General features: G+C 52.5%; 6 protein-coding genes across 6 annotated transcripts; 4 read left to right on the top strand and 2 right to left on the bottom strand.

Annotated features, from left to right (window-relative positions):
- Window positions 1-2,032: 2,032 nt before the first annotated feature.
- On the top strand, window positions 2,033-3,547 carry ASPZODRAFT_147350 (hypothetical protein; the record flags this gene model as incomplete). The annotated part of the gene is made up of 1 exon (XM_022725254.1): window positions 2,033-3,547. One exon carries the CDS (start codon window positions 2,033-2,035, stop codon window positions 3,545-3,547), a length of 1,515 nt encoding a protein of 504 aa, XP_022576873.1.
- A 428-nt stretch (window positions 3,548-3,975) lies between these two features.
- On the top strand, window positions 3,976-5,329 carry ASPZODRAFT_2119951 (hypothetical protein; the record flags this gene model as incomplete). The annotated part of the gene is made up of 2 exons (XM_022727792.1): window positions 3,976-3,999; window positions 4,055-5,329. 2 exons carry the CDS (start codon window positions 3,976-3,978, stop codon window positions 5,327-5,329), a joined length of 1,299 nt encoding a protein of 432 aa, XP_022576872.1.
- A 485-nt stretch (window positions 5,330-5,814) lies between these two features.
- ASPZODRAFT_170169 (hypothetical protein) lies at window positions 5,815-13,616 on the top strand (the record flags this gene model as incomplete). The annotated part of the gene is made up of 2 exons (XM_022726925.1): window positions 5,815-11,209; window positions 11,318-13,616. The coding sequence occupies exons 1-2, from the start codon at window positions 5,940-5,942 to the stop codon at window positions 13,614-13,616; spliced, it is 7,569 nt and encodes a 2,522-aa protein (XP_022576871.1). The 5' UTR covers window positions 5,815-5,939.
- A 1,904-nt stretch (window positions 13,617-15,520) lies between these two features.
- On the bottom strand, window positions 15,521-19,956 carry ASPZODRAFT_147347 (hypothetical protein; the record flags this gene model as incomplete). The annotated part of the gene is made up of 5 exons (XM_022725253.1): window positions 15,521-16,968; window positions 17,077-17,715; window positions 17,890-18,260; window positions 18,348-18,870; window positions 18,948-19,956. The coding sequence occupies 5 exons, from the start codon at window positions 19,954-19,956 to the stop codon at window positions 15,521-15,523; spliced, it is 3,990 nt and encodes a 1,329-aa protein (XP_022576870.1).
- Window positions 19,957-20,570: 614 nt separating this feature from the next.
- On the bottom strand, window positions 20,571-21,684 carry ASPZODRAFT_76914 (hypothetical protein; the record flags this gene model as incomplete). Its single annotated transcript, XM_022730138.1, has 2 exons — window positions 20,571-21,314; window positions 21,364-21,684. 2 exons carry the CDS (start codon window positions 21,682-21,684, stop codon window positions 20,571-20,573), a joined length of 1,065 nt encoding a protein of 354 aa, XP_022576869.1.
- Window positions 21,685-22,937: 1,253 nt separating this feature from the next.
- Window positions 22,938-25,477, top strand: ASPZODRAFT_137296 (hypothetical protein; the record flags this gene model as incomplete). The annotated part of the gene is made up of 6 exons (XM_022724274.1): window positions 22,938-23,038; window positions 23,098-23,319; window positions 23,392-24,190; window positions 24,259-24,657; window positions 24,713-24,945; window positions 25,005-25,477. Coding segments are annotated over 6 exons (2,158 nt in total), but the record flags the coding sequence as incomplete, so codon positions are not given.
- Between the last annotated feature and the right edge of the window lie 238 nt (window positions 25,478-25,715).

Below are 25,715 nucleotides of genomic sequence, written 5' to 3'. Positions count from 1 at the left end.
CTCCAGTGCAGTAAATAATACAGTGTCTAGTGGGTAACTGCGGAGAAAGATCCATGTACCACTAGCCCATAGGATTTCGCCACAAAGAGGGGTACGGCCCCTATCTGCAGAATCCTGACAGTATTAGATATGGGTTGATATATGTAAACCCTAGCTATTTCATCCTTTGTAATAAGAGTTCAAGAATTATAAAAGGAAATCAGCGATATCTCGGGGTATTATGTGTATCCTATAATTCTATAAAAATGAAGCTATCCAGGGCTGGAACTTTCCTGAAGAAAGCTGAGCAGATTATTCAAGGTAAGAACTGATATTTTTTCGGCGTGATGAATTCAGGTATCCTTGATAGTCTAGGCTAATATAATCCTAGATGCTCGCTCTGTAGGACCTAAGAAAAGCTTTGTTTTCCGTATTCCGGATTTCAAATCACTCAGCGTAGGATACAGTATCAGGGATTCTATTTGATTGCCTAGTACAAGGTCTAGAGTAGTTACTGGATATAAGTGCTTCTTCTCCTTGCCAAGACCAAACTATCATCCTTAGTTTGTGGGCGCTCCCGGGGGAAAATATCTGCACAGACCTTACTTAAATTAAAGTATCTTCCACTCTCACTATCATCTGCTGCTGATTATTCTTAATCTCTTTCAGATAGTTTCACCTTGGCAGTAGAGAAGATCATAGCATATATATAATGGGAATCAAGAAGAATATAATTCATCTAGGTTTATATCAGACTGTTAGAAAGTCATTTCATAAACCCACCAATGGAGATATGGCAAATTGGATAGATATCAGCTCTGTACTTAGTGGCTGTTACTCCGTTATCTGCTTGGCCTACATATTCCTAGGACGCTAAGGCATCGCTAGTCATATCCAGCAAGCGTATTCGCAATACATGCAATACTCGCTTCCGGTTATGTTACCGTCGCCACCGGCAGTGAGTCTCAAAGGGGCTGTGGCCCATTCCTCAAATCCCGCGGCTGACAGCGGGAGGCTTAGACTGAGCCTTAATTTCCACCTAGCAACTTAGATTAGCTTTACAAGTACCGGGGTTCGATGTATGCAAGTGCCTAGATAGTGTCTTCATCTGCTGCTATTGCCACGAAGAGCAGCAAACATGTGTTGAAACTGGGATTAGGTGATGTGCCACTAGAGTGGTGAGCTCCGGCTTGATCGAGAACTATTAGTTGCCCTCGCTACTCTGAATAAACTTTCAGAAAAGGCAATACAATTGCAGGGCTATACCGGATTAAGAATATACCCACTATACCACATATTTCCGGACGGTTACAATGCAGATAAATGCCGGCAAAAGAGGATAGAACACTAGCTATGTGTAGTTAACCTCTTTCTGACTCCCAGTATATCTTTCTTCCATTGCTGATCCACCAGGAATTAAAGACATATAAGCCAGTGCCTGCCTGAGTGCAGAGCCAACTCTGCAAGAGTAATATTAGTTATATAGATGATATGATCTAAGTAAATTGACATGCAGAACATGGAGGTTAAGTATATAAAATAATTCTCTTCTTGAAACCTTTCCACATAGTGTATGGCCTAGATATTAAAGGTAGTCTTCAGCCGTTTAAATGAATGAAAGGATTATTATCTTATTATTCCTTATTCACTATTACATCAAAGATAGGATGTGCATTAGGGTTTTTAAATTAGAGATGGATTTATAGAGAATAATAAGTTACTTGCTTTAATACTGGTAAATTTGGGTAATATACATGACCTAATAACCTGGTGATGCATGAACTAAGAAAAAGGAACTATATGCTGGCACTATACCATGCTTAATCCCTGCGTCTTGCCACCGTACCAATGAAATCTCCAGAGTCAAGCATACATGATAGAAATCTGCTCTGTAGCCTTGTGTCTACCCACGGTTGACTCTTCATTGATCAATCCTATTATCTTCCCGTCCCCGCCTTGACTTGACAGCTATTTAAAACAACCGTCACTAGGTCCACGACAGCTCTATCTAGACTCTCCATCGAAATCCCATCCCAACCAACTGCATTTGAAAATGAGCGACACCAATCCGAGTCTGCGCGCATCCTGTGAGCGCTGCCGAGCCCACAAGCTGCGCTGTGTGCCTTCTATAGCTGGTGACCCGACCAGCGCGTGCCAGCGCTGTGCAAAGGCAAAACTCCAGGGATCTTGCAAATACACTCAGCGATTGAAGACCGGCCGGACCAGACTGCCTGGTGGTGGAGGGGATGACGGCCAGCAGGAGGCTGAACCGCGCAAGTTGAGGCGCGTCGAACGAGAGTGCTTGACCCAGCCCCCATTGCCGGGCATGGGGACTTTTGCGCTGCATGCGGCATCCTCATTATCCCCTTCCTCTTCGACTTGTCCATCTTCTTTCTCATGCTCCTTGGATTGTGTGGTTCCGCCACGGCCCTTTGCCAACTCGGACCAGGGGACGTTCGCAGATGCGGAGTCAATGGCCATTGATTCCTTTCCCTGGTATGAAACCGGGTCAGACATGGAGCAACCGGATCTACAAGCGTTTCCTCCCCTGCTGCCCGATTCCGACGATGGTCTGAACGCGACGACGGGGAGTGTGGTGGACGAGTATATGGTGAGCTCGGTGCTGTCTGCCGAGTGGGACAGGGTCTTGCTACCTTTCGCTCAGCGCGGCGACGGCTTGGTCAATGATGAGATCGGGCTGGCGATGTCTGATACGAAAGAGAATATGGCCACGCCGCAGCTGAAGGATCACTTCAACACTCTGACTGGCTTGCTCGCCAAGATGTCCCATTACGAGACGCAGATCTCACAATTCTCGGCATCCCCGCCGCTACAAGATGGCGAGAGTCACAACGGTCACAAACTCGACAACTACCCCATTGGAGATGCTCTATTTCTCTCCCAACGCTTCCACCAACTGGCTTCGGCGGCGGCCCAGGGCCACAACAATTGTAATCCAGATGGCGACGACCAACAGCCAGTACCAGAGCTAGGGAATCTCCAAACGCCTCTCTCCTGCGATATACCAACGATGCTGCTCATACTCTCCTGCTATCTGATGCTGACGCGGATCTACTCGACAATCTTCGACGACCTTCACGTCGCGCTGACTGAACTAGCGGAGCAGGTGCAGTGCGCTGCGCGAACCCACAGGCGAGATTCCTCGCTAGAAGCATTCCGCGAGGAGGCCAACATGTATAGGGGCCTGCGGCTGGTCCAGCTTCAACCGACCTGCGTCTGCGTGGACTCTCCCAGCAGAGAGACGGCGACGCGAGCTCATAGAGCCGTTGCGGTTCTGTTGGGCTCGTTGGGCTTGGCCGAGGCCGCCTTGGAACTACCGAGTGACATTCGCATTCTGGCTGGGTCAAAGAACTGCGGGTATGAAGAGGAGCCACTGGTCAAGGAAGGCGGCACAATCAATGGCACAAGTTCCAATGGGTCAGGATCGATCTGCAAGCTGATGAACGAGCATTTCTTATATGGAACAATGCAGAAACAGGCTCGACAGCTGCAGCAAAAGATAGACGAGCTTAAGCAATTGCTGCAGGACTTGCTCAATGTGTATTGAAGCTCATTCAGACTATTACTAACTGCCGGTAATTGATCATCTGTAGCCCTTCCAATCCTGCAATGTCATGCTCTATTGTTCTGGTGCAATTCCAATTCCTGTGGAGTGGCTACCTACAATGATACCCAAAGGAGGCTTCATTGAGCGAATAAGGTAATTCGGAGGTCCGGACCCCGAGCTGGCCAGAAGGGGTAATATCTAGCCTATCTCTGAGCATCGGAGGGTTTATTCTGCAGGACCTGTCGGCCATGTGAGAACCCAAACCCTGCAATGCATCCTGGAGGGCTATACTCTGTATCTGCATATCAACATGCGTGGTCTGTCCCAATTGTCGTTGTGAGTATTTTTCTCCGCCGACTACTGCCTTTGACTCCCAACCCTAAACCCTAAACCCTAACCCTAACCCTAAACCAACCCTGACACACCAGATGGTTCCGGAATCTGTCATTATCGTGTGTATCCTACAGATATAGCTCCCCCAAAATGGAGTATACTAAATGACTCCAGATTGGCGGCTCAGTCGCAGGACTGCTGCAAGGGCTGCAGTTGAAGCGTCAAGGCAGCCATGTAACGGTGCTTGAACAAGACCCATCGAAAGACCGGCATAGCCACGAATCTGGCATCTCGATCGGACCCAGCGTGGTCGCTCTGCTGGACCGGTACGACGCGACAGGTCGCCCAGCTGCGATTCCCACCGAGTACATGAGCGCCGCCTGGCGCCATCGCCTCCGGGTGGCCAACACGCACTGGGCGCACAACATGAGCAATTGGGGCTGTCTGTACCTGATCCTGCGCGCCAATTTCGACGGACTGGCTTCTGCGGCGGTGCCCATGCCGCCGTCCCCCCGTGCGGGCGATGGCCCTGTTGACTACCGAGCGGGGAAGAAAGTGACGGGCGTGCGCTACAACCGCGCCAAGGGTCTTGTCTATGTGGATTTTGTGGATGTCCAGACGGGGGATGTGGGTGAGGCCGGCGCGGCGCTGGTCCTCGCCGCCGATGGGGTGCATTCCACCGTGCGCCAGCTGCTCCAGGTGCCCACTCGCAAGGAGTACGCGGGCTATATCGGCTGGCGGGGGACGGTGCCGGAGAAGCTGCTCTCCGCACAGACGGTGGACTATTTCTTGAACCGGCTGAACTTTACTCTCTTGAGGGGGACTTATTTCATCAGCTATCTGATCCCGACTGAGGGCGGCCACACAGAGCCCGGCAAACGCCTGCTCAACTGGGTCTGGTATTTTCCCGTGCAGGAGAACTCCGCCGAGATGGCCGAGATATTCACCGATATCCACGGCAAGATGCACGGCAATACCGTGCCGCAGGGCCTGGTCAACCCGGCTGTGTGGCAGGCACAGCTGGCGCGGTACGTGCCGCAGATGACGGCGCCTTTAGCGGAGGTTGTCTCACTCACGCCGCGGGTGTTTGTGACCAAGGTCGGCGAGGCCCAATGCACGACGCCCAGCTTCTTTGACGGCCGGTTGGTGCTGGTTGGCGATGCCTTTACCGGCTTCCGCTCGCACCTGGGGAAAGCGTCCGAGCAGGCGGCACAGCACGCGCTGCAGATGGATCGAGTCTGGCGGGGGGAGATTAGCCAGGAGGAGCGGGATCGTGAAGCGAATTACTACGCCCGGCGGTTGGTTTTGTTGAACCGGGTGATTGGATTCATGGGCCTGGGCTGGTGGTGGGCGGTTCTCAAGACGCTTGTGGAATATGTTGGTGTCGTTGGGGCGAACCAAATTGGCTTGATGTCTAACCCTAGGGTTAATAGCCCTAGGGTTATGTGAAGGTTGTTAACCTAGGGTTATGTAAGGATTAGGGTTAGCAACCCTAGGCTATGTGCAGAAGTTTAGGGTTACCCCCACTCTCATTAAGCCTAACCCTAACCCTAACCCTAATCCTAGATTTACTCCTCGTCTATGTTGGGATGATGACCCCTCTACTGTAGTTCTAGTATTTGGAAACATCAATTCGGTCACTTCTTAGGGTTTAGGGTTTGGTTATGTGCAGAAGTTTAGGGTTACCCTCCACTTTCATTAAGCCTAACCAACCCTAACCTACATCTACTCGTCTATGTTGATGTAGTTCTTGTATTCGGAACATTAGTTCGGTCAATTCTTACGACACTTGATGCTCCAGAAACATCTGACCCAATCATAACCATATCTCCGTATGCCTCCGAACCGGAGCATCTCTTCGGCAAGTCTTCCCATCTTTTCTCCATTCGGCGAGAGGTGTATTCCCCTTTTGTCATGCTTTTCCGATTTCCATGGATATGTAAGTGCAATCACTGAATATCCACTGTTGCATCGATTGTATATTTTGCAAGCATCCAATACTCACATTAACCCGAGTCTGATCTTACTCAGTTTCTCCCCAGATTCAACATCCTACAACATGGTCGAGCCAATTGCTGTGATCGGGTATGGTTTCCGCCTGCCCGGGGGTGCAGACACACCCTCGAAGCTGTGGTCTTTGCTGCGCGAGCCCAGCGATCTGAGCAGCAAACCGCCTGCGTCCAGATTCGACGTGGACCTCTTCTACCACCCCGTGGGCACGCATCACGGCACCACCAACGCGCCCAAGTCGTACTTCCTGGCCGAGGAGGCCGACGACAGTGCCAGCCCCGTCGCCCGGTTTGACGCCGGGTTCTTCAACATCCAGGCCGCCGAGGCCGACGCGATGGACCCCCAGCAGCGGCTGCTGATGGAGGCCGTCTACGACGGGCTGTGCGCCGCCGGACAGCCCATGGAGAGGCTTCGCGGCTCCGACACGGCCGTGTATGTCGGGCTCATGTCGGACGACTGGAGCACGATGTTGACGCGCGACTGGGAGACCCTGCCGCGCTACACGGCGACGGGGCTGGAGCGTGGGATCGTCGCCAACCGGCTGTCGTACTTCTTCGGCTGGCACGGCGCCAGGATGACCATCGACACGGCCTGCTCGAGCAGTCTGGTAGCGTTGGATCTGGCCGTGCAGGCGTTACGCAGCGGCAAGTCGACCGTCGCGGTTGCGGCGGGCACCAACCTCATCCTCAGCCCGGCCATGTACATCTCGGAGAGCAACCTGGGCATGCTTTCGCCCAACGGCCGCTGTGCCATGTGGGATGAGGCGGCCGACGGATACGCGCGCGGCGAAGGGGTTGCGGCCGTGGTGGTCAAGACGCTGTCGCAGGCGCTGGCCGACAATGACCCTATCCAATGCATCATCCGCGAGACCGCCGTCAACCAGGACGGGCGCACCGCGGGCCTGACGGTGCCCAGCAACGGTGCCCAGGCGGCGCTGATCCGGGCCTGCTATGCGCGCGCCGGCCTGGATCCTATCCGCAACGTCAACGACCGGCCGCAGTTCTTCCACGCTCACGGCACCGGCACCCAGGCGGGCGATCCCCAGGAGGCCGAAGCCATCTCCACGGCGCTGTTCCCGGCCGGCGTGGTCTCGACGGAGAGGCTGGCGGTGGGATCCATCAAGACGGTGATCGGACACACAGAGGGCACGGCCGGTCTGGCGAGTCTCATCGGCACGGCGCTGGCGTTGAAGAACCAGACGATGCCGCCGAACCTGCATTTCAAGACTCTCAGCGCCAAAGTCGCGCCCTTCTTCGAGAATCTCGAGATTTTGACGGCGCAGAAGCCCTGGCGGGTGGCCGACGGCCAGGTCCGCCGGGCGAGTGTCAACAGCTTTGGCTTTGGAGGCACCAACTCCCACTGTATCCTGGAGGAGTATATCGGCGCCGAGGAGGCAGTGGCCGGGGATGCACTGCTCTACACTCCCCTGGTGTTTTCTGCAGCGGCAGAGAAGCCGTTGAGGGCGATGCTGGCCCAACACGTCGACTTCCTGAAGCACAATCGCGGCGTGTCTCTGGCGGACATCGCATACACCTTACAGGATCGACGGTCTGTTCTACCCTATCGCCAGGCTGTGGCCGCAGGGACGGTCGACGAGGCAATCCACGCCTTGGAAGAGCTGCTTGCAGATGCAGAGACTTTGCTGAGTACCCGCTTCACCTCGCCGGCGACTCCCAGGATCCTCGGCATCTTCACTGGCCAAGGCGCCCAATGGCCTCGGATGGGGGCTCGACTGCTCGAAACCTCCGCCTTTGCCGCCGCACGCATGGCACAGCTGGACGAGAGTCTCCAGCGCCTGACGGATGAAGGAGATCGTCCTGCGTGGACTCTGACGGAGCAGCTGCTGGCTGGTGCCGAGCAGTCTCGCATCGGCGAGGCCGCCATCTCCCAGCCGCTGTGCACCGCCGTGCAGATCTTGCTGGTGGACATCCTGCGCGCATCCGGCATCAGCTTTGCGGCCGTCGTGGGCCATTCCTCTGGCGAGATCGGCGCTGCCTACGCCGCCGGGCTGCTGTCGGCCAGCGATGCCATCCGCATTGCCTATTACCGCGGGGTGCATGCCCAACGCGCCGCCAGCCCTAGCCCTCACTCCCCCCGTGGAGGCATGATCGCGGTGGGAGCAGACCGGCAGACAGCAGCAGCACTGTGTGCGAGTCTGCAGTTCGACGGGCGTCTCCAGATCGCCGCGGTCAACTCTGCCTCCAGCATCACGCTGAGTGGCGATCTGGACGCCGTCGACGAGGCCGAAGCCCTGCTCAAGACACAGGGCATGTTTGCCCGCAAGCTCAAGGTAGACACGGCGTATCACAGCGCCCACATGGCTGCTGCTGCCGGGCATTATCTGGCGTCTTTGAACCGCAGCGGCATCCAGCCCTTGACGCCGGCAAGCTCGTCCACCGTCTGGTATTCCAGCGTCTTCGAGGGACAGCACATGCAGGCCACCTCCCTGACGAACCAATACTGGGTGGAAAACATGTGCCAGCCTGTTCTGTTCGCGGGGGCGCTGGAAGCCGCCCTCAAAGGCACAGGAGGAGGAGCCTTGGATCTGTCTATCGAGGTTGGTCCGCACCCGGCACTCAAGGGGCCTGCCACCGCGACGATTGCCACCGGGCCCTATTGCGGTCTGTTGGCGAGAGGCCAGGATGACGCCCGTCAACTCAGCGCGGCCCTGGGCACCATCTGGACGCATCTGGGGTCGACGACGGTCCAGCTCGGTGCGGTCGAGAGGCTTCTCTCCCGCCGAGACCAGCAGCCGGTGGTTGTCGACAATCTCCCGTCGTATCCGTTTGACCATTCCCAGGCGCATTGGACAAACAGCCGAGTGGCCAACCACTTCAAGCATCGCCAACAGGCCCATAAACCCAATGCGCTGCTGGGCACGCCGGTCACCGATGCCTTGACCCCCGGCGAGGTGCAATGGCGCAACTTCTTGCAGGCGCGGGACCTGCCCTGGATCACCGGCCATCAGCTGCAAGGACAGACGGTGTTTCCCGCCATGGGATACGTGAGCATGGCGATTGAGGCGATTGTGCGACTGGCCCAGGAAGAGAACGAGACGCTGCGAGAGATCAGCGTGCGCGAGGTGAAGATCCCGCGTGCCATCACGCTCGACGACGACGACTCCAGCGTCGAGATCGTCTTCAGCCTGTCGGGCATCCAGCGGTCGTCCAGCCAGATCGCCAGCCACTGGGCGTGTTACTCGCTGACGGCTGCGAACCACCTGGTGCTGAATGCTCATGGCGATGTACTCGGACAGGTGGGAGTTCCAGTCGCCGACGCCCTGGCCTCGACAGCAGCCCAGGACGGCTACCAGCTGGTCTCGATCGACGAGGATCGCTTCTACGACCGGCTGGCCCGCGTCGGGTACGGCTACAGCGGCCATTTCCGCGGGCTGAGCCAGATCCGTCGATTCCCAGGATACAGCACCGGCATCCTGACCGACCAGGCCGGCGCCGGCTGGGAAGATGACCTCGTTGTTCACCCGGGGACTCTGGATTCCGCGCTGCAGAGCATCTTCGCCGCATGGTCCTTTCCAGGCGACACCCAGCTGTGGTCGCTGCATGTTCCTGTGTCTTTTGCGGCCATCACCATCAACCCGTACTACACGGGGCCAGGGAGACGGCCGGGGCAGCTACGATTCGAAGCGTCCATCAGCAAAAAGCCCGCGGAGATTGTGGGAGAGCTGACGCTTTCGGATGTGTGTGCAACGACAACCGTGGTGCACATTGAAGGCGCCACTCTGGTGCCCTTCTCGCCTGCCACTGCCCGCGACGACGTGCCCATGTTCTCTCGGTTCCAGTATGGCGTCGACACCCCGGATTGTCTTGTTGCTGCCGGCGGGGAGACGCTCTCCGACGGCGAGGTCCAGATGTACGAGGACGTGGATCGCATCTCCTACTGGTATGTGCGCCAGGCTGCCCTCGCCATTGCTCCCGGCGAACGCAGCAGCCTCCTGCCCCATTACCGGCGGTATCTGGGATGGTGCGATCGCATGGTCGACATGGTCACTCGGGGCGCGCATCCCAAGGTCTCGCCGGCGCGCAACGGGGACACTGGCGAGCAGATTGCCGAGCTTCTTACGCGGTATGCGCACCGCAAGGACTTTCGCTTTGTGCAAGTCGTCGGCGAGCATTTGGTCCCCGTCTTGCGGGCAGGCACCTCCATGCTCGAGTATATGAACGAGGATGGGCTGCTGCGAGCCTTCTATGCCGAAGACGCCATCTGTTCGGGGCCAACAGGCCGCTGGCTGTCGCGGGTGGTGGCCCAGATCTCGCACCGCTATCCTGGGCTTCATATCCTGGAAGTCGGGGCCGGCACGGGGGCCACCACCTCGGCGGTGCTGGACGCCGTTCAGGACAGCTACGAGTCGTATACCTTTACCGACATCTCCAGTGGCTTCTTCGTCGCGGCAGAGGACCGTTTCGCCGCGCAGGGGGCTCGCATGCGCTTCCAGATCTTCGACATGGAACAGGATCCCTCGACACAGGGCTTCGACGAGGGAACATACGACGTCGTCGTCGCCGTCAACGTCCTGCACGTTTCGGCGGACATCCAGGCCACCCTGGGCAATGTGCGCCGTCTGCTCCGTCCTGGAGGGTTCCTGGTCGCCGCCGAGCTGACTTCCACGGACCTGCTGTTCAGCGGCATGACGGTAGGCACGTTGCCAGGCTGGTGGATTGGCGCGGACACCGGGCGGCCCTGGGGGCCTCTATTCACATTGAGTCAATGGGATGGAGCCCTGCAGGCGGCTGGGTTCGGAGGCATCGATACCGTCACGCCTGATATCAGTGCCTCCCTGCCCATGGCGGTGTTTGTTGCCCAGGCCGTCGACGACCGGGTGGCACTGCTGCGCAATCCCCTCGGCGTGGCCACGCATCCTGAAGGCATCGATACCAACGCCCTCGCCATCGTCGGCGGCACCACCTGGCCGGTGCACAAGCTGGGCCGTGGTATAGCATCAGTCTTGGGTCCGCGATTCCGCCGCATCCGGTTTTTTTCCACGCTCCACGACATGGCCACGGAGGAGGCTTCCTCCTCGAGACCACTGACTGTTCTCGTGCTCACCGATCTGGATCACCCATACCTCGACGAGGTGAGCAAAGAGAAGCTCTCAGCCCTGCAGACCTGCACCAGCACCGCAGGCACCCTCCTCTGGGTCACCTCTGGGGCCCGCGACGACACGCCGGCGAGCTACATGATGCTGGGCATCTTCCGCACCATCCAGAACGAACAGCCCGACCTGAGCAGCCAGCTGTTCGACCTCGAGACGGGCATCCAGTCGGGCACTGCCACCATGCTCGCCGAAGCCCTGTTGCGCCAGTTGGCGCTGCGCAGCTGGAAAACCCTAAACCCTAAACCCCTAAACCCTAACCCTAACCCTAGACACTCGCTGCTCTGGACCATCGAACCCGAGGTCTTTGCCAGCAGCACCGGCAAGCTGTCCATCTCACGGTTACGCGTTGACCAGACCAAGAACAAGCGCTATAATGCTCTGCGCCGCTCGGTCACAACCACCGTCTCCCCATCCACTCAGGTCTTGGAGCTGGTGGCCAGGGAAGACGGCAACGGGGCGCTGCAGGTTCCCTCTCCCCTGCGATGGATGCCGCAATTCGATGAGGCCGTGTGTTCCATGCGAATCACTCACTCGTTGCTGCAGAGCGTGGCTGCTCTTACTGGGGACTTCTTCCGGCCGGTCATTGGCAAGGATATCGAGACTCAACGGACGATGCTGGCGCTGGCTGGATCGAGCGACTCGGTCGTTTCTGTACCACTGTCTCGTTCTGTATCCATCCGTGAGGGTGACGAAGCATTGCCTGCCCTCCTGGTGTCCTTTGCGGCGCAGCTCATGGCCCAGCGGATGCTATCTGTCGCCTGTCAGGGGTCTACCGTCCTGATATACGCGGCCGAGCCTGCGGTTCAGACAGCGCTGACGGCTCAAGCCGAGGCGAAGAAGGTGGCGATTGTCTGGATCAATACCGACGTCACACAGTCAACTATCAAACCCCTGCTTGCTCGAACCCCTGGCATTGCGGTGCTCTTCTCGCGGGGAGACGCATCAGTCCGTCAGACAATCCTCAACTCTCTGCCTCCCTCCTGCGTCATCCTGAGCGAGGAGGCCCTTCTCAGCCATACTGTTAATAACGGCGACCCCGACTGTTCCGCCAGCGTTGCCCAGCAGTTCCAGATGGCCTATACTGCTTCGGTTTCCATTGCGACAGCTCCGTCTCCCCCGCTCATCGCCTTGAACGAGGTTCAGCACCACCACATCCTCACCTCCCCCCTCAGCGTGATCGACTGGACTATCCCAACGGTGACGGCAAGCATCCAACCCATCACCTCCGGCCGACTGTTCCGTCCAGATCGGACATACCTCTTCGTCGGCATGGCTGGCGAACTGGGCCAGTCCCTCGCACGCTGGCTGATCACCCACGGGGCGCGGTATGTCGTGCTGACCAGCCGCAACCCGAAGGTGTCGGATGCCTTTATCGCCGACATGGCCAGTCAACACGGCGCCGTTGTTCGCGTCGTCTCCCTCGACATCACACGCCAGCAATCCCTGCTCTCCGTGCACGCCGCGCTGGCTGCCACCCTGCCGCCCATCGCCGGGGTCGTCAATGGCGCCATGGTTCTCCAGGACGAGCTGTTCGCCCGCATGTCCCACGAGCAGCTCACCAAGGTGCTCGCCCCGAAGGTCCGCGGCACCAAGCTCCTGGACGAGCTCTTCCGCTCGCCGGACATGGACTTCTTCGTCGTGGCCGCCAGTATCGCGGCGGTCATCGGTTGGACGGGGCAGAGCAACTACTCCGCGGCCAACGAGTACATGATTGCCCTGATGCACCAGCGCCAAAGGAACCACCGGCTGCCCGGGTCCGCAATGAGTATTCCGGCGGTGCTGGGGGTTGGGTATGCCGCGCATTCAGACACGTTTGATTTCGACTACTTTGCATCCCTAGGGTACATCAACATCAGTGAGGAGGATCTGCATGTCCTGTTTGCCGAGGCGATTCTATCCGGAAGACCCGACACTTCAATGGAAGTCACTGCGGCGTCTGCCCAGGTGGTCATGGGCGTCAACATGCGCACGCAAGCGGACGAGGAGCTCTTGCCGGAGGGCCGGAGACGCGATATCAAATTCAGCCATCTCGTCCGTCGCGACGACGGCGCTGTTGCGCCTGGCGAAGGCGGCGAGGGCGCTGCGTCTGCAGAGCCCATCCGGGTGCGACTGCAGCGCGTGGCTTCCCCCGACGAGGCGATGGTGGTCGTTCAGGAAGCGTTTGTCGCCTATCTCAAACGGCTGCTCCGCATTCCGTCGGCGGAGACGGTCGACGAGCTCGTTCCCCTCGTAGACCGCGGCGTCGATTCTCTGGTGGCCGTGGACCTCCGCGCGTGGTTCACCAAGGAGCTGCAGGCCGATATCCCGACGCTCAAGATCTTGAACGGTGGCTCCGTGAGGGATCTGGTCCGGGAGGCGGTCGAGCAGGAGGCAAGGGCCAGGAAGGTCAAGGAGGAGGAGAAGGAGAGCACCGTCGACGGCGCAGAAACACGGCTGAGTACCTCTGTGCCCTCACTCACGGCCAACAACAGCAGTTCAGGCTCTCCGCTACTCTCGCCCGCTGCGTCAGATCTTGAATCCTTGGCCACGATGCCCCCCGTGCAGGACTACTTTGCCGGGAAGGGAGAGGGTTCGATCAGTGTCATAGTCGAGGAGAAGGTTATGGAGGTTTAATGCTTTCTATAGATTGTATATGATTGACTTCTTCTAGGCAGACTGGCCTGATTCTAAAGACACATGCCAATATAAGCTTAACGGTACGGGGTATTAGTTATAATATATATGATAAACTTGATATTGAGTGTAGAGAATATTTACTTTGGATGCCTTGTTATAATACCTGAGTAACATGACAGAAAATGTCACTGGATCCTTGGATCTTGTTAAATCCTTGAACAAAGTAGATGGCTTTTAGGATATAATATGGCTGTATATAGGAGTATATAATAGGGTTTGGCCCTGGTCATGCAATAAAGAGGGTTATTAATAGAAAACAACAGTAATATGCAAGTTGATAATATAATTCTAATCCATGTATTCCCACTGCCATTACTATAATATTATATCTATAACTTTATTATTATATATCTGGATGATATCCTTATCTACTTAATCCTATATATAATTAGATAAATAAAGTTATAATTAGAGCTAAAGAAATATAAATTCTATATTTAAGAAATAGATTTCTTTGGACACTAAATTATAATTAACAGGATTAAAATAGATAAAGATAAAGTATAGATAATCTAAGATTAGCCTATACTAACTAATATAAAAAAATTATAATAATTTATAAGACTAGTAAACTATTACTAACAATACTTATATAAATATATAAATAATATAAGACTATTATTTAGACTTATAAAAAAAACTATTAAATAAAAATAAAAAAAGAAATAGAAGAAAATACTTAAAAAAAATAAAAATTAAATTATAATGACAATAATAATAGTATAATATAATCTCAAGAAAGTAATAATAATTAAATTAAATATATTAGACTTTATAATTAGAGTAAGAATAATATAGCTAAATAATAATAAAAAAGAAAGACTTTTATTTTTAATTAAGATAACTTAATTTAATAAAACTAAACTATAATATTTATAATAAAGAACTATTAGTAATTATTGTAGTCTTTAAGTAATAAAGAATATTTCTTAAAGAAGTAAAATTTAACGTAAGTTAGATTCTTATATTAAGATTATATATATAATATTTGACAGGTAGGGTAGGTTTATACTATAGGTTAACCTAACCCAATCTAGCCCCTTTAGGAAGGTGGGTCTGAATATTAGGTACCCATTAGATACCCGCCAATACCCATGGGTAACCTATCGGTAGGTATAGGAGGGGAGATTTTATACTTATTACCTAATAGGGAGGGTTGCCTCAGGCCAGAACGCAGCCCATTGGGCCAGGTTAACATGTCTAATATATACTTTATTATAATTAAAAGATTACAATAAAGTATTAAATAGAAATTCTTCTCTTAATCTAAGGATTAATGAATTTTATTAGATTTTATCACTACTATAATTATATGGCCCTAAATATTAGAGTTAAGATATATAGTCTCTTATAATTAAACCTATAATAATAATAAATAGATTCTTAGTAGAGAACTAGCTTCTAAATATTAAGATATTAAAAATGTTATAGAAACCTGAATTAAGTTTAATATAAGAATTATATACTAATTAAATCAAGGTTTCTATACTATCTTTAACCTCTTATAACTCCACTATTATAAGGGCTATTATGAAAAGAAATATAACTTTGAAATCCTCTTAAAAGACGAATTATCATATCCTAAAATAAAGAAAAAATATGAAGGTTTAGGAAGTATCTAAAGTATGAGATTTGCCCTATAGATAGATAGAAGTAAATAGATATTGCAGAAGAACAGATATGTATGACTGAACCTTATAGACTTGATAATATACGGATTTCATCTAACACAGTGTCACTTTGTTACCCTCGCATGAACCCTCGCATTCTCAAGTACCAAGCCCAAGGTCGACAACCGAGTCTGGGTTTGAATTTGAGGTTTCTACCAATAGCACCCGGTGTCAAGATCTACCTGGATCCCTTGAAGTTTCCACTGACTTCCTGCCGGGCCTAGTCTTTTTGAAGAGACGCTTAATAATATTCTGCGCACTCTTGCCCTTGCCCGAAGTGGTGGTGCCTTCCGATCCAGTGACTGAAGCTGCTCCTCCATGAGTCGATCCACTACTGGCTGGCCCCAGAATTGATACTTGACTGGTGGACTCACCGTGAACTGGCGACGATGCAACACTCGTCCCCAGGCCGCTGTCGCTCTGGCGAGATGAATGAGACGTCATTTTGGTCGGTTGCAGGTCCCCCTCAATGGGGGCCGAAAAAGCCTCCGACTTCCATATTAGCGGAAACCTTATGCTATGCCCGAAGACCACAGCCCCATGGGTTGGGAGGGGCTCAGGGGGGCTGTGGAAGCCACGGGCAAAAATATTGGGGAACTTCGTCGGCAGGAGAACCTGTACACGGTCACACTGTATCCCATCTGGAGCATCTCCGCAGTGGCAGTCCTCAAAAACTCTGTCCGGGCTGTGCCAGTATATACCAGTGGACAACTCTCGGAAGCGCTGTTGGTTGTCGGATCCTCTGTAAACGCTCTCCATTATGTCCCGAATGACAGGGGTGGTCGTGGCTAAGAGATCTTCGCCTTTCGGTAACGTGGCCCATCGGCCGCAAGGCCTGCCAGGGACAAGGGCTTGAGCAGTGTCTACCGGCTGAATAATTTCGCCAAAACCGATGCCGAAGAGAGTAATAGCATTGATAGTCCTAATGAGGTCAACCCATCCTAACCCGATGTCACGAAGTGAAGCCGCCTTGGGCAGCAGTGGGTCAGCGCCAGTTGCCACCTGCCGGAAATCCCATCCTTCGAGGCGTCTTCTAGGCGATATATGGACTTTGGCTCCGAAGCCGTCCATCGTCAATGTGTCGGACTGGATGTCGCATAGCATGCCCAAGATCGTGTAAATATCTCCCACCAGGTCAGGGAGTTGTTCCCATGTCCTCTGCGTCTTCAGGGTCGTCTCTGGCGGCTCTCCTCCGGTTTTACTCGTCTCTTCCACACGTCTATTCCACTTCTCACAGATCTTAAGGTCCATGTTAGCTCGATTCCGGAGGACATAAGTCGCAGCGGCCTTTCCCGTATATGGGATATCGGGTTCTTTGATGTCACTTTCAGCGAAGAGAACTTCCCGGCCAACTTTTCTGCGGTGAGCTAGACGGGCGCGGACGAGATGCAGCAAGGCACTCAGTCCGTCGATGAGCCAGGCTCGACGGTCTTTGCAGTCATAGAGCACAACGAATCGCTCCTCAGCCCACTCGATTTGTTTATGGTAGTCGGTCGTTTTTGCTGCTCGTGCTGGCTTCTCCTTCTTGCCGATTGCCACCGAGCCACTCATGCTGACTATTTTTCCTACTGATACGGAGACACGATCAAAAGCGAACCGAGAGTCAGGCTGAGGCAGACCTGTTTGGTGTATATCATAGCTAGCTTCCCTGGAGCCTTCATCCGTGGCCGTTAGCATTAGGCCTAATGGAAACACCCCCTATTTACCGTTGAAGGTTTTAGACTTACCTGCATAATTTCGCACATGTTCACACCAGCCGACAATATGGCGCGCATTTTCGACACCAGAGAGCGTCAGGTGCTTTGAGAGGTCAAAGTCCGTGACAATTCTGCGAACACGGAAGTCCGTGAAAGGGATTCGGCTTCCATCTTCGTTAAATAGTACGTGCCAGTGTACTGTGTCTCCAGCATACTTCGTTGGGACTAAGATGGTGCAGAAACCATGGAGAAAGATCTTCCCACAGAATACAGCAATATGTTTGGTCCCAACCAGCGCAGCCAGTGTGGCGAGCGAAACCTCGAGACCGGGTCCTTGATCCGGCTGACGACGTCGTACGGGAAAACCAAGAACGACGACAGGGTTTCTGAATAGGTCTTGCCAGCATTGACCAATGGATCGCAAATAGCCATCCGAGTGTTGCAGATGAATGAAAAATTTGCAAGTTTGGTCGCTGTTTCTGAGGCCGCTGTCGATGGTAGGGGTAACGTAGGCGACTGAGTCGCCTCGCGCAGAACGAAGTGCTGCCACTATAAATGCGAACACTTCTCCAACCTCAACAAGGGTTTCTACTACGCCTGCTGCCTCCAAAGAAAGACATCCTGAAGTTTCCACCCAAGCTGTGGCCTTGGACTTGTCAAACAAAGTCACTGGATAAAGCTTAGTTGCCGATCAAAAACATGATATCTATGTAGCTCACCTGAACACCGCAGGCCTGGTTTTATATTCCTGGTTGCGAATGAAGAACAGTGGAGCCCAGTCCGTCTGGAATATCACTGAAGATTTGGGTGGCCCCTTTCGGCTGCTGACGAGTCGATTCTCACGCGGTGTATAGAGCATCTGGCGGATTTGTGTCGAAATCGCTTTCATCGAACTGGCCTCCGATGTTGTGAGGCTTATTTCTCGGTTCAATCGATAGAGAAGCCATTGAAAAGCAGTGGAGTTGGCCACAACATTTCGATACATCTCTAATTGAAGATCGTCCACATCGTCATCGCCCTCAGCGTCTGATTTGCTGTCGTCCTCTGTGGATAATACATCATCTGGCCGCGGTGTTGCGATGTTGGGGTCGCCCATTTCTTGATCCACCGGCCACCTGCTGAAAAGCTCGTCTAGAGGCATGTCGTTCGACTTTCGTCGTTGTAGGGTGTCCTTGTCGTCCAGATATGTCTTGCCGAAGGACGAAGCAATGTCCCTGTTGAACGAGTTAACTCCGAATGTAATGCACCTACCTTCCGCGAAGATTGAAGAACCGGGAACTCAAGGCCGGGGTGGAACTGACACTCGTCTTTTAATTACAAATTTCATAACTTCAAAATGGGTTGAGACATGACTTTCTCCGCCAATTCTTTGGGCGAACCCCCGAAGCAAGTCAGGAAGGCTTTTGTGTATCCTCTCTAACGATTGGACGTCTGGAAGTTCTGAGTCCTTGAAGAAGCTCCTGGCTAGTTCTCGCACATAGGCTAGTGATCGGGGAGCATCGGAGGTATAGATTGATTCATTATCCGCCAGGTCCTGATCCATTTTTAGAGCTCCCGGCTCCACTGAAGTGACCATCGTAGAAACGTTGACCGTTTCCCGTGCATCTCTCGATGACCAAACACCCTGAGACCGTGCAGAGGTTTCTGTAGCTGTTTTTGCTGCCGCTGACGGCGGATAATCTTCGGCTGGCTCTTCTACTTTCGGATCAGCTACTTCGGGATTCTGCTGAGAATGATTGGCTGCTGAAGGATCGCCCAATTCAGGCTCTCTGGAGGGTCCATCGTCCATGCTTCGGATACTTTCAGTCTTTGATTCGTCGAGATCTGGAAAGGTGGAATTATTCATACTGGATCATGTAAAGGGGATCATACGCCTGGAGAGTGAAATGCGGGATTCTGACCTTGTAGAAGTTTAGTCAAGCGGTTGATGTCTGGCTTGAGAAGTCCTGAATCCTTTTCTTGACTCTCCACCGATTGCGGGGATATCTGGCATAGAAGATCCTTGGCATACGCTGCTGCGACCATTGATGCGTATCCTTGCCATTCCCTATTCTTATGGGAATCCGAGTAGTTGTATATGCCGCAGATTGTAAGGCATGGCATACCATTCATCATCCCTGCTGCTCCCATTTGAAAGCACAAAACACCCATTTCCGCTGCAACTTCATCCCGGATTATAGCATCCTTTAGTATCACATTGCTCGATGCGATCAACCCATAGTGTATTGTCGGATTTTCATCGTCCTGAGATCGTGGAGTGCGTAAGACTAAGCTTTTCGAATCGTTCCCGCAGTCTATAGCGCAATTTGATGCATCCCCCTCCAGATGGACGACTTGACTTTGGTATAGCCGGTCACTCTCCGGTCGCTTATATTTTTCTCGCAGCCTTGGCCTTTTCTTAAGAACCTCGTTGACTGCCTCATCAAGTTGATTGCCATGAAGTTCATACCGGGCCTGAAGTCCATGAACCGCAGCACGGAGAATTGTAGGTGGCTGATGAGTGAAGCCCGTGGGCTGGAAGCTTTGGCCTTGGATAGTTTTGCCATAGTCGTACTGAATAACGCCACTTTGACCGTTCGAAGGAATGCCGACCACAATATCGCCAAGGCGTATATCATTATCTGCGCTAGGCGCTCCACCACCGATGCTGACCATCAGACAAATTCGAATATTCGGAAAGTTAAGCAGCATGTCAACTGCGAACTGTGCCGCTGACGTCCTGTATTTTTCCATAATCTCCAAGGGTAGGGCAAATATCACGACATTATGTTTCCCTACTTTGCCTAAAGTGTAGTCGACCTTGTTGTCTGCAGGGCCTTCATGCTCTTCATCTAGGAAAGCTCGAGCGGCAACATAATCAGTGGAGACGGCGCAAATCCAAGCGATAGTGTAAATCTTTGGATCCGACATCATAAAATAAGGCAGCAAATCTATTGATGTTCATGGAGCCAACGTCACTGGCGGATCTGAAGTCTTCATGTGTTTATCGTTTTCTCTCTCTGGGAGGCAGGAAGGAGGGGTAATATCATTTAGCTCTGGTCACGTGAACAAATCTTACAGGGGGTATAGACAGGTTTAAAAGTTGCTAAGATGCACCCATCCTAGATTAGTGTGAACAATTGCGAATGTAGGGCTGTAGGTCCAGAGTGGCTGCCAACAGACCTAAGTATCTAGATAAGTATTATTATAGAGGGCTATAGGTCTAGAGCAGGTTTAAGTGATAGAGCTCTACTCTATAATATCTTAATGAAAATAAAAATAATAATGATTATAGCCCCCTCTTCGAGCTCCCTTGCTACGTGAGGGTATTGGGCTCACATATACTACACATATTCACTTCTCCACTATAGATAATCATTGGCAGCTCATATTACAACAGCCGCACCTATATAAATCACTAAATTATCTATTTATTAGATTCATATATCTAATGGAATCACTTCTATTATTGACATGATCTAAATCTGATCATATGAGAACCATTCCAAAGAAAGAAAATAAGGGTCCAGTATGATGAAAACAGTTTAAAAGTCCAGAGGAGCCTCGGAGTCGTGGTATTCCTTGAGACCAAAGAGGGCCTTGGAGTTTTCCCTGCCGATCTTCAAGTAGGCCTCCTTGCCGCCGCAAGCATCAACGACCTCCTGAGACTGTCCATCCCACCAAGCCGAAGCATCCTCGATCTGCTCGTAGGGGTAGTCGACACTGAAGAGCACGCGCTCCGGGCCAAGCGCGTCGACGACAAACTTCAAGCTCTCCGTGCTGAAGTGGCCGCTGGTGGTGACCCAGATGTTGGTCTTGAAGTAGTGGTAGATGCTCTCCTTGCACATGACATCACCGCGACGGGCGGCCAGAGGGTATTCAATGTCGCGGAACCAGTGGTCAATGCGCCAGAAGTCGAAGGGGATATGCTCTCCCAGGTGACCGACGATGAGCTTGGCTTTGGGGAAACGGTCGAAAACACCGTTGCTGATGAGACCCAGGAGGTGCAGGTTGACGCCGTTGGCAAAGGACAGAGGAGGCCCAACCAGGTATCGGCGCCCAGCATACAGCTTCTCGTGGATGACACCGCTGGGGGCGGCAGGGTGCAGGTATAAAGGCACATCAAGCTCACAGAGGACCTTCCAGAACACATCGTATTCGGGCTGGTCGTAGAAGAGATAGGTCTCGCCGTCCGGTCCAGCGTGCTGGACGTCGCACACCAACGCCCCGTGAAACCCAAGTTCCTTGATGCAGCGGGTGAGTTCCTGGCCAGCCTGAACGGGGTCGTGCTGTAGCAGGTGTTAGCATATTCATGGACACCTATTATTCATTACATACCATGGAGAGACAGGCAAAGGCGCCCAGGCGGTCGGGGTGATCCTTGATCTGAGAGTAGATCCAGTTGTTCACCTCGGTGGCGCGGGCCTCAGCCTTGGCCTTGTCGGAGATGCCCTGGATACCAGGGACGGTCAGGGAGCAGATGGTGTAGCCAATGCCGTACTTGTCGGAGAGCTTGAGACGCTCACCCGTGATATCACCAATGCGGTTGATGTAGCGCTCCTGGAAGTTGGGGTGGATGTACAAGTCCGCCTCGCGCGCCGACTTGGCCTTGTTGCCGGCCATCTCAAAGTGTTCCTCGAGAGCGATCTTGCCGAGCATTTTGATTGATATGTCTGTTCTGTTGTTCTTAGTGTTCTATGTGGATGAGAAACACATCCAATGCTAGAGGGCTTCAGGTGTTTTTATATATTCTTACATCCTGCCTATAGCATCTTATTATACTACCTGAATGTCATCATCGCCAACTATTCCGGCCGTCTAGCCAAGGTTGATCCCCCGATGCTCAATTCCGTGTTCCGGCGAGGATCACTTCATCGGGGAGACAATCCAGTGGCCAATTGGGAATCGACTTTTATCTCCGGCCCACCAAGTTATCTCCCCGATCCCCGGATTTATATTTTAAGTAGTACTACAGGGTTAGGGTTTAGGGTTTAGTAGTATATGGCTTTGTGGACTTTGGCATTATGCTGGAGCTGTACTACTCTTCATCTATTACTCTGTACTCTCTGTGATACAGAAATATCAGTTTTCTGGCGCACCCTGCTTGTAATATGTTGCAATTAACTATTCCTCTTTGGCATTGGTCTATATTCAGTCTGAGCCCTCTATAATTCTTTTTTCTATTTGATCCGCCCGGTTCTTCTTTTAATTCACTCAGTAAGTATCTAACTAATCATTAAATAATAAGGTATATATACTGATTCCTAGGCGATTCCTAGGTGAATCCTAGGTGAATCCTCGCGTAGCGAGGTATCGGGCTCGTAGATTTATATTAATATATTCTATTATTATTCTATTCACCCCTGCCCATATGCCATATGCTTACCTAGTTAGTCTTATTATAGCTAGTAAGATTATTAAGGCCTCCAACTTCTTTTAGTTTAGGAGTAATATTAATCCAGAAATAATACCTATTCTTGATACAGACTTTGATTTATAATATATGGTGAGAAAATATAGGAATATGCTACTCTATATCTAAATATGTGTTCTGAACTGCCTGGTAAACTAGCATCTGTAGCCGTCATGACATATAATAGGATCTCTCTTGATATAGGATAGCTAGCGCTCTAGAGCACACACTGGTTATAGATAAAACCTCATGCAACTGCAACCTGCGCCTAAGACATTAACCCCATCTAAGCTTAGTGACAGGAATTCTTTTGGTATTACTAGAGATCACTGCCCTATTAGATTAATGTGATATATTGCCTTGTTCCAATTAGTCATCACTAGTATCCTAGTTAGTTACCTGTAATCATCTTAATAATACCATGGAATCTGCCACCCCGCGACCCCGCGCCCGCCCTCATTTAAGAACTTGAAAAGGACATCCAGATCTGGCCGGCGAACATGAATATTACACCGGTTGTGATGCCCTTTCCATCGTCTTCGCCAGCGGCTGTGCCCCCAAGGCGCCGTCGCAAGACGAGACTGGCATGTATCTCCTGCCGTGGGTCCACGACTCCAAGAACCCTTGGCGTGATGATCAATCTAATCTGAAGGCGCCAGGCATCCGGAAAACTGGCTGTGATGGGGGCCGGCCTGCGTGTGGCACCTGCGTCGTTAGAGGCCGGCCTGATCAGTGTGTCTATCAGGCAGACGCCCGCCCTCGAGTTCCGGCCGCCAGCCAGCCCGAGTCTGTGACCCGGTTCGTCTATACAGCTCACATGCGTCGCAGCCCATCGCCATCTCGGACCAAGTCCCTCGGGAACCCGACGCCGCCATATACCGGTAAGCTCGGAGATGCATGCTGCCCTGGATGCGATGCGCTGCGATGCGCTGCGCTCTTCTCACACCTTGCAGAATCCCTCGTAGATCCGGACCTTGTTCATTTGAACCGCAGCTCCTCGGTTGCAGTCTCCAACGGGAACTCATCGACTACTCATGCACCATCGTTCGACGATGAGGGTGCCATCTTCGGCCCGTCTTCGAATCATGCCTTCATCCGGCGTGTAGCTGCTGCAGCGTCGGTTGCCTCTGAAGATGACATTCGACAGCAATCAAACGCCCTCTTTGGAGCCGAGGAACAGTTCATCAACGATTCAGTGGGATTTCCGGTGGTTGATGAGAGTGGGTTCAGCTATGATTATGAGTCCGTCACCCTTCCACCAAGGCCTCTTTCGGATGTCCTTGTGCGGGCGTACTGGCGCCATGTCCATCCTCTACTGCCCATTCTGCACCAGCCCTCTGTCTCCCAGACCTACATGGATCTGTGGCAGCCGTCGGCCTTTGATCCGAAACTGCGACGGAAACGCATATACTTCCACGCCGTTCTCAACATGATGTTCGCGTTAGGCTGTCAACGTTACGATGGCATCCCTCCAGAGCAACGCAAGCAGGATGCCGCCACGTTCTATAAGAGGTCGTTGCGCCTCGCCTCCGTGGAGACGCTGGATGTGTATAGTCTAGTGACCGTGCAGCTTCTGCTTCTTCGCACCTTATACCTGCAATATGCACCTCACTCGGTCCGCTGCTGGACCACTTGCGGTGTTGCGATCCGAGCAGCCCAAGGCCTAGCCCTGCATCTGGATAGGCGGGAGGAGAACCAGATCCAAAGAGAGACGAGACGCAAATTATGGTATGGCGCCCTGATATTGGAACGGTAATGCTTCCCCCCTCCCCTGTCGATATTCACGATGATTGGGGTCACTGACCATGAGGAATCTTCAGATTCGCAGCAACCTCGTCTGGCTGGCCTGTCACGCCGTTGGTCCCAAATCCAGTTCCATTCCCCGCCGAAATCGATGACGAATATCTCTTGGAATCCGGCGAAGGCCGGCAGCCCGAAAACATCCCATCTCGCGTGTCCTTCTTCAACCAGTACGCAAAGCTCACTGTATCCATCTGCACCGAAATACTGGAAAAGGTGTACAGCTACGTCGATGAAAAGTCAGACGGAAACCCGCATCTGACGTGCTATCACTATCTGCGAGACGTCCCGGAAATGTGCTCCAGACTGGATGATTTCGTTGAGAATCTTCCGCCACATCTCAAACAGCAGAACTTCAGCTCGGGGAATCGGGAACTGGACGAGTGCTTCCATACGCAAGGAGAAATCCTGAGACAAAGGTGAGCTTGGAAACCAGACTATAGGGGGGGTCCAAAGCCACTCACAATTGCCAAGAGCAGTGTATATTCGATTGCTCGTCCTGCGGCCATGTCTCCTCACCTCCGTCAAACTCCACATGCGTGAGATGGGAGTGTCGACCGGCCGCAATGAAGACAGCAGTTCAGTCGCTTCACTCCTTCGGGGAAGTACCATGAGGGATCTCAGCCTTCTCGGAGTCTCGACTGCCCACATCGTTCTGGACGATTTGCATCTGACCCGGCAATTGCCCACATGGCACACAGTCCGAAGTAAGTGTTTCATTTCCCTGTCTTGCTCGGAATGACTTGAATACTCATACGAAAGCCAGTGGCCTATGGGGCAATGATTGTGCTGCTTGCGGCAAGCCTGATACCAGAACTGCTGGTGGATTTCAAACGCGGCCCGGGGAAGCTGTCGTGGAACAAAACGCTCGACATTCTTGAGCAGTACAAGCTGCAAGACGCAACTGTCGAGAATGGTATCAAGACACTGTGGCGATATCACAATGAATTTAAAGCCTGGAGGGATAAAGGCACGGGGAGCACCACCGGCGCACTTGAAACCACCGTAACCGAGGTCAACGAGTCGGCATCGTTGGAGAACGTAATGCCCGTCCTGGATGAGAACTGGCTAGCGAACATGGCCAAAGAATTCGAAAAGGACTTCCCGCTGGGAGAACTTGAACATGAATTGTTCGACTCGAGCATGCCCACCGGGTGGGCGATCCCGTAGCGCGGTGCAGGGAAGTCCTTAATTTCAGTGCTGGCGGGTACAGTCTATTAGATGTGATAGTTACAGGAAAACATATCTCCTCTCAGTCTCTCTGGTGTGTAGTGGGGGATATTTATATCTAAAGTCCGAGTTCGGACTGTCCCTGTTTTCTGCCTGGAGCAAGCAGCGTTCCGAGTGGCCGGGGAGGTTGTCAGTGTTTATTCCCCGAAAGACGGGGAGAAAACGACTGGCGAATCCTATTCCAAGTGGATTACTGACATCATGTTCCCATCCTATTTCCGAAGGATCTTGGGCCTAGACCGTTAAT

This window comes from Penicilliopsis zonata (assembly GCF_001890105.1).
Source record: "Penicilliopsis zonata CBS 506.65 unplaced genomic scaffold ASPZOscaffold_29, whole genome shotgun sequence".
NCBI lineage: Eukaryota > Fungi > Ascomycota > Eurotiomycetes > Eurotiales > Aspergillaceae > Penicilliopsis > Penicilliopsis zonata.
This window is presented reverse-complemented; position numbering and strand designations above follow the sequence as displayed.